Source organism: Hyaloscypha bicolor (genome assembly GCF_002865645.1).
Source record: "Hyaloscypha bicolor E unplaced genomic scaffold K444scaffold_182, whole genome shotgun sequence".
NCBI classification, from domain to species: Eukaryota; Fungi; Ascomycota; class Leotiomycetes; order Helotiales; family Hyaloscyphaceae; genus Hyaloscypha; species Hyaloscypha bicolor.
In genome coordinates this window covers 796,387-804,531 of record NW_020194684.1, presented here as the reverse complement: position 1 = coordinate 804,531, position 8,145 = coordinate 796,387, and the positions used below count along the sequence as shown (strand labels likewise).

The window sequence follows — 8,145 nt, the reverse complement described above, 5'->3', positions numbered from 1 at the left end:
ATTAGAGTAACTATAATACTATCTAGAGGTAGGGTGAGTTATCCAAGTACTCCTATAAATAGTAGTAGGCTAAGTAATTAGAGAATTAAGATACCGACTATTAGTAGAGATATATTCTATTATAATAATTAAGGTTTGTTTTATACCTATTCTTCTATATGTTTTTAATTCATACTAGCCTATAAGGATCTTAAGCAAATTAAGGATACTAAGAAGAATACCTGTCTTATCTATATTATATATATTTTCAATAAGAACTATAGGGCTTGCTAGTTCTTCTCTAATTATAGTAAACTAGTTTATAACTTTATTATATATATAACGATTATATCTATCCTAATTTATTACTTTTATTTATATAGCTTTAAGTTCTAGGTAGTATTTATAGAAGGCCTATAGCTAATTCTTTCCCGGAGATTTAATATTATTTTAATTAGTTATAGGAATCTGGAAAATGGAGAAATACTAAAGTATAATAATATATACTAGATTTCTTATAAATTTAATAGGTAATAGATACCTATTAGCTAATATTTAAAGAAGATAACTTACTAGTACCTTCTTCTCTTATAGACTAAGGCATTATTACTTAGCTACCTATTACTTAATTGAATTATAACTATAGTTATAATACTATAATATTGATTTAGGAACTCTACTAAGTTTATATAAAGTAGTATAAGTATTCTCTAGAAAGTATCTAATCTTTTCGAGAATAACTTTAGCTAAGTCCGGATTTGCGGATACCATAACGCTTTACTACTTATATAGATATTAATAATCTCAAGCCCTTTATTCCCAATTCGTATTAAGGATACCTGGCTTTATATTATATAATAGATCTATTCTTAACTTATAGTTAGTATATAGCTAGAGCCTTAGCCTTAAATCTTTTATTAATCTCTTTAACCCAGACCCCGTTTTTGCTAATTTATAATTCCTTACTGAATTATATACCTCCTTAACCAAATACTTCTAATAAAGACTCTTACTATATCGAATACGATATCTATAGACCAGTTAATACTTAGGCCCAAATACATCTTCTCAAGCTAGAAGCAAATGGCGAATTTAGCCTTACAAATAATATTACCTATCCTATAATACCTTATATAGTACTTTTATATATCTGGAGAGAAGATAATAAAGAGGTTACTTTTAAGAACCTAAAATATGGCTCTGGAAAGACGAAAAACGGATATAAAAAGCTTCAGTTCTATAGATAACAGGCTGCTTATAATGGCCTATAATACTTCTAGATAGATACTTACTATATTAACAAATCGAGGAATAGTAAGATTTCGGAAGCTATTAACTCTATATTTTACTAGTATTATAAAGCAGTAATATACTATATATATCTAGTAGATATTTGGATAAAAGATTAAATAGACCCGTTTTTAAAGCTATAGGAAGTAGCTTTTGGGAATAGTTAATGGTTTACCTGTAGTTAGATACTTCAAGAGCTTATTATACTACTATTAGTAGAGTTCTTTTCCTCAAATAGTAACTGACTCGGTAATAAGAAATTATTAAAGGTATAGCTTTATAAGATAACAGGAATTCCTGTTCTTACTCTTTGAGACAGGCCTCTTTCTTATTTCAGCTTTAATAAGCAAGTATTATAGGTATGAAATCGGGATACTAAGTATAAAGAAGACCTTATTTATTTCCTACTAGATATCTTTGATATCTTAATACTAGTTATCTATAGTAAGGGGAAGGAGAATACATTCTATAGGCTGAACTATAAATGGAAATACCGACTTGATAAACTTTTATAGGCTGCCTCAAATAAGCAGTTAAGTATACTATAGCAAGTACTTGAGGGATATAGTAACAAGGTTATCTCGGTAGCCTTCTTCCCGGATTTGAGGCTACTAGTATTGGTATCTATTAACAAGATAGTACTGCTCTGGGATACAGCCAATAGTATATTATAGTAGATACTCGAGGGATATAGCAACAAGGTTATCTCGGTAGCCTTCTTGCCGGATTTGAGGCTACTGGCATCGGCATCTATTAACAAGACAGTACTACTCTGGGATGCGGCTAACAGTATACTATAGCAGACACTTAAGGGGTATAGCGACAGGGTCACCTCGGTAGCCTTCTTGCCGGACTCGAGGCTGCTGGCATTGGTGTCTATCAACAAGACGGTATGGCTCTGGGATACGGCCACAGGTATACTATAGCAGATGCTCGAGAGGCATAGCAACATGGTCTGGTCGGTGGCCTTCTTGCCGGACTCGAGGCTGCTGGCATCAGTATCAGATGACAAGACAGTACGGCTCTGGGATACGGCTACTGGTATGCTTAAGGGGTACAGCAATGGGGTCAGGTCGATAGCCTTCTTGCCGGACTCGAGGCTGCTGGTATTAGTATCAGGCAAGACAGTACAACTCTAGGGTACAGCCACCAATATACTATAGTAGAATATTATATTTGAGAGCTCCTCCTGACTCTATTGTTTGATATTATATATAGCAGGAAGATAGCCAGGTTATATTATATAATATTACTTTAATTTTTAATAAGAAATATAAAAATATTTTAGTATAACTTAATACTATTGAAAATCATATAATCTAAAGCCCTCTAATTAGTATCTAGGGAAAATATAGCCTCTAACCAAGTCCCTCTAGTAAAGACTCGATATCTTAAGCTAAGTAAAGAAACAATGTTTTATATATTAATTAGAGTAGTTATTATAAGTACTATAAACTTTTTGAATTTATAGGTTATTATTCAAGTTTTATAGCAGGGTACTATTTAAGATAATAGGAAAGTCGGTTTAGTAGAAGGTATATTAGTCTTAGGTAAGATAGAGATTAATATAAATATATATAAATGGGTTATAAGAAACTTTTCCAAATAGAAGTTTAATAGCTATTATTTAAAACTCTAGGTTAATATTATTTATATTCTTGTAATTTAATAGTTCCTATAAGCTAATTGCCTAATTAAGCTCTATTATATCCAGAACAGAAACCTAATTCGAAGTAGAATACAGCTATAATTATACTATATCTATTATTAACTAAATACAGACTACTATTTTTGACCTGCCTAATACAGCTTCCAATTTTGGCTATTATAGGCCCCGATCTCTATATATTGCTTACAGGGCTCTGGGGATAATACCTTTAGAATATAATCGGATAGTTAGATATAATTACTATTATTAGACTTATAGTATTATAAAAATATAAAGTCTTAGTATACTAATATCTTACTCATATAGTTCTTACTCTTTAAAACAAAAAAAATGGGTTTATATTCTAAACGGTTCGATATTTTTAATGGTCCTAATAGTAATTACAAAAGACTAAAGCCTCTAAATACTAAGGACAAAAGACAGTTAATAAGGGGGAAACAAATAATCCTTTTAATAAATACAGAAATAATAGGGAATAAAACAAAATCTCAGTAGATTATTAAGCAGAAAGTATATCCTAGAAAGAAGCAGAAGCAATCTATAGTAAAGACTCGTAAATTAAGGGATAGAGAGTATAATAAACCTAGAAGATCTATAAGACTAGAAATACAAAAGTTTAAAGATATTATGAAAATTTGAGTATTTATTTGTAATATCTCTTCCTATATATTAAGATATCCCCTATAACGAAACAAATCATAGGTACTTTAAGTTCAAGTAATACAAAATCTATAAATACTCTAAAACATCTAACATATATCCCTGTATACCAGAAAACCCTATATACCGGAAAAAAATAATAGGTACTTTGACTTTAAGTATCTTAAAAATTTGTATATACCTCAATATCTCTTATATTTTCTTGTAAGTTAGGTTCTATAGCCACTTCCGGATACCCTAAACCCCTCCTACTAGAAAATCATATTCGTATTATTGCTATTATACCTGATTTATAAAGAGTCTCCCTTTATAGTATAATAAACTTTCTCTACTATAGCTCCACTACCGAGCTTATACTATCCCAAATACTTATAAAGCAGTCTTATCCGAGCTCTGGGGCCTTACTCCCTATACAGGAAATCGTTATTAGCCTTGTGGCTGCTATGGTGTGTAAATTTTGGCAAGGTTGCCATGCGGATCAGTACCTGGAGTCGAAGCGACTAACGATTTTGGGTTAGAGCGAAATGACTCCGCACCTTTCATAAAATTTGGCTAATTCCGACGTAAGTTCGCTTACATAATTATGCCAGGCCCGAGAGGGCGTGTCCTTCGTTCCACCAGTCGGCTTAGCGAATTTCTTTTTTTGCGTCGCGGGGCAGACCAATCGCTCCCTCGAACCTGAACTACAATGGGTGATTCCGTTCACAAAAATGCTTTGGAAGCAAACTTCCAATACAATAATGCCACGTCCCAACGCCACACGACGCCGAGAAAAAGAAATGAACCTGTCCGTTTATCACCACCTTTCTCTAATGTCCATTCAATATTCCAACCCCAAATTCTATTCGCGTTTTCAACCCAAGTTCCCATCTATAACCTCAACTATATTCATTACATCTCTCGTTTGCCAAGAACCTCTCAATCCTCCAACATGCCTGCCTGCGGCTTCTCTGGAAACGCTGACATGTATGGCCTTGGAATCCGCGTCGGCTTCTACCTGCAATGGTACGGCGTTCTCCTTGCGTCCTATCTCGACCTTGAGGAGGAGACTCGCGAGATGCTATTCTCCAACGCGCTCTTCGTGCTTGCCACCTTCATCGCCCTCGTTATCACTACCGCGCGCGACAGCTCTTCTCTCCAAGTCGTCGAAGTCTATATCATCTTGCTCCTCACCTTCGGCGCGTATGCTACCCTCGTCCCAGTCCACCTATGGCGTCTCGCAACGGGCTTTAAAGCGCGCTGGGATCCTTCGCGGTTTCCCGGTGTAGTAGCAAGCGAGATGTTCAGTCTGCTCTACTATCTCCTCCTCATCGCCGTCGGCGCCTTCCAGCTTTGGTTCTGGTTCGCGTGGGTGCCGCAGCCCTCGCGCACTCCAGAATGCCCGGAGTATGGATTCTTCTTCGCCCGGATCCGGTTGAACGAGGCCACATTCCGTGGAGTGAATGTCGCCGTGCACCTGGGAATCATGGTCGTCTGCCTCGTGAATCTCGTGGGTCTTCTCCGTGGCTGGGGGAAGTCGGGGAAGTCGAGGGAGCTCGTTGACGAAAAGCGCCGTAAAGTTCTCCGGAAGATGAACCATTGTGTCGACCTCATCGTTAGGAGCGTTGTCATAGTCGGGACCGAGCTGACAATCTGGTGGAACGAAATCCGGGATATCAACTCTGTCTCAACAGCTGCCCAGACAATTGCTCTTATCATCGGCCTCGGGAGCGTTATTCGCGTGTTGTACGTCTATTTCAAGGAGAATCACAAAGGCCGCTCCTGGTTATGGAGATCTGAATCCGAAACGGAAACGCCAACGCACACCACGCTGATGGCCGATTTAACCCGGTTGAGACTATGTTCGGCAGAAACTAAGCTGCCTCCAGGATATAAGTTAGTAAAAAAGGGTGAGGGTAAAGACTTCACTGTGGAAGTAATTAAGGATGAGGGTGAAGGCAAGACACCTGCAAGGAGAAATGAGGATGAGGATGAGGATGAGGGTGAGATACGTGTATTAAGTGACAGTGAAGTGAAAAGTGTTTAAAAAAAAGGGCTCGCGATAATGTCGGGGGGCAAACACTATTGTCACAGGGTGTCTCTAACGACTATCCAGCGAATTTGAACTTTTTTTGTCAGGCGAGAGTCATGTTTACCAATTACTTTGTCAAACCTTATCAAAATTTCAAGATTTTTTATTCAAATTACTCGCATGGATTACGCCATGAAAACTGAGAAATTCTCACGCTGGGGCGACCGGTAGGAGATGTGTTGTGGCTGGAAGTTGATGATTAGAATTTGAAGATAGGGCACTTGACCGGAGGCATAAGTGGAAGGCTTTGATCACGTGATCTACCCCTAGTTGGGCACACGGGTTGCCCCTTCCAGGAGTATTAAAAAGCAACCGTCCTGACATATAGACATAGCTCTCAGTCATATCAGCTAGTAGACTCAATCACGATGTGAAAGTGCAATAAATCGCAGTCTACGAATATGGCTGTCGGCGTTCTAGTATTATTTAGTCGGATGGGAGGTTACGAGATTCATACGCAGGAGTCGAGTGGTTTCTCACACTCCATAGATGGTTTGCGTAGTCGATGTGTCATGTAGCAACCGCTTGATGTGAATGAAATGTGATGAACAAAATGAATGTTTCCAGCAACCGATCCACCCGGTGCTTCCACCAACGTCTACCTACCATTACAGTGTCTCCTCAAAGGTATTCGTAAAAGATAGAGAGCATGCATTTACTCCAGCTCTGCCTCTGAAGAGCTGGCCTTGTAAGAACCGTCATCCATCATAGCCTTCTTCGCTGCCCTCTGCTCCTGCTCTGTGAATATGCCTTCCCGGTCTGGATCAAGATGCTCTGCTGGTGTACTGTCTCTGCGCCGTTTTCTTACCCAAGGTTTGGTGCTCCTGACCAACCCTTCACCTTGTTTCAGTCTCCTCGCTTTCGCTTCGGCACGCTCGAGAAAGGTAAATAACGTTTCTGCCGAGATGTATATGTTTTGAGTCAGATCAGTGAATTTGGCACCAAAAGCTTCAGTACCAAAGTCCTCGAGTCGCAGTTGCAGGCTTGCTTGAGGATCAGGAATGAGGTTTCCTACAAAATCGCGGAAGAGCTAGTAGCGTTAGACAAGATATCGCTTTTTCAAAAGGGTTTATTGGCGAGCATACCTGGTCTGTAACTGTCTACACAACGAATAATTCTTTCTCTCCCACATTATTAACTCCAATACGTGGACGCCACATTGAAACAGATGCCTTCTTGCTTCCTTTATACTCAACATCGATGCTAATTACGACGCGGATATCGGCATCTGACCCAAGAATATACTCATTTGCTAAACGTGACAGATCCTTCTTCTTTTGCGAGTAGGACAATTCAAGGATAACGCCTGGATATTGTGCTTCAAAATATTGGAACGAGGCGCCTAGCTAATATGAACCGTATTTAGTATCCTCAAAGTTGATTTCTGCAGATATACTATTTTCTATATCTCCTGCAAATACCGCTAAAGGACTGCCGCTCCGGGCAATTGTATCTAACTAGCGTAGGATCTCTTGTGTGATATAAGATTCGAGGCTTTCGTATAACGAACCTGGTATTCGGAGGACATATAACTTGGCCAATGGGAAGTAATCGTATCTGCCATCGCATTAGCCAAGTAGCGGGACATGAGTGTACTTTACCTACCGAACTTTGTGTTCGTAGTAATCCCAGAGATTGATTTTTCGGAGCTAGCGCTGAAGATCCCTGTAATAATACACATCTAGCGAAAATCGAAGCCAGTGTTCGGTAGCAGGCAGACTATATCCGTCTCTGTGACGTCTAACCGCTTCAAGAATCTGTGAGATAGATATCGAGGTTTTCTCCTCAGTCGCAGGAGGCGTTGGGGGACTCGTGAAGCTTTCGGGAGGCGTGGTTTACAATGATTGCTGTATATTCATAATGGATTTCAGTGCAATGGATAAGAGTGCAGTCTAGTGTTGGACAAGCTACACTCGACGGGAGGCGGCATTCTGTTGTTTGCTGTTAATGTTATCGTCGGCAAATTGGCCGGCGGAAATTGGCCCGCCAATGGAACAGAGTTCTTCCGTTCCGAACTCTTAGCCCCATCAAGCCGCCCCGTCAGCCACACACCAGGGGGTGCAGGAATTCGTGGCCCACCTAGAATATTAACCTAAATTTTATCGCACAGCCACAACTTTTTAGCTCAGATTTTCTTGGAAGTAATATCAACCTCGCCTTGCAGAGTATTTCTTCTCCGCAAAACGATTTTCTAGCTATTGTGGTTGTTGAGATATTCTTAGTGTTCTTCGCTAGGGTGGGCCACGAATTCATGCACCCCCGGTGACAGGCACCAGAGGCTTAGCAAATGATTACATAATTAAAATTGCAGCGTAAATATTGCGGGGTTGTTTCGCACTAACCAAAATTGTCACTCGCTTTGAGCCGAGGTACCGACCCGCGTGGCGATCTTGCATGAAATCTGCACGCCACAGCAGCCACCAAAGCTGATGACAATTCCCTATATCGTAGTGAGGCCTTAGAGCCCGGATAACTC

General features: G+C 39.3%; 3 protein-coding genes across 3 annotated transcripts; 2 read left to right on the top strand and 1 right to left on the bottom strand.

The window, feature by feature from the left end:
- Window positions 1-1,037: 1,037 nt before the first annotated feature.
- On the top strand, window positions 1,038-1,226 carry K444DRAFT_545799 (uncharacterized protein; the record flags this gene model as incomplete). The annotated part of the gene is made up of 1 exon (XM_024876168.1): window positions 1,038-1,226. A coding segment is annotated over one exon (189 nt), but the record flags the coding sequence as incomplete, so codon positions are not given.
- Window positions 1,227-4,263: 3,037 nt separating this feature from the next.
- K444DRAFT_620245 (uncharacterized protein) lies at window positions 4,264-5,768 on the top strand. Its single transcript, XM_024881662.1, has one exon. The coding sequence runs from the start codon at window positions 4,287-4,289 to the stop codon at window positions 5,622-5,624; it is 1,338 nt and encodes a 445-aa protein (XP_024727976.1). The 5' UTR covers window positions 4,264-4,286; the 3' UTR covers window positions 5,625-5,768.
- A 556-nt stretch (window positions 5,769-6,324) lies between these two features.
- On the bottom strand, window positions 6,325-7,009 carry K444DRAFT_546383 (uncharacterized protein; the record flags this gene model as incomplete). Its single annotated transcript, XM_024876217.1, has 2 exons — window positions 6,325-6,699; window positions 6,776-7,009. Coding segments are annotated over 2 exons (609 nt in total), but the record flags the coding sequence as incomplete, so codon positions are not given.
- Between the last annotated feature and the right edge of the window lie 1,136 nt (window positions 7,010-8,145).

Bases quoted from the DNA above. Each gene is read 5' to 3' on its own strand.
- K444DRAFT_620245 (XM_024881662.1), top strand. From the start codon at position 4,287: ATGGGTGATTCCGTTCACAAAAATGCTTTGGAAGCAAACTTCCAATAC.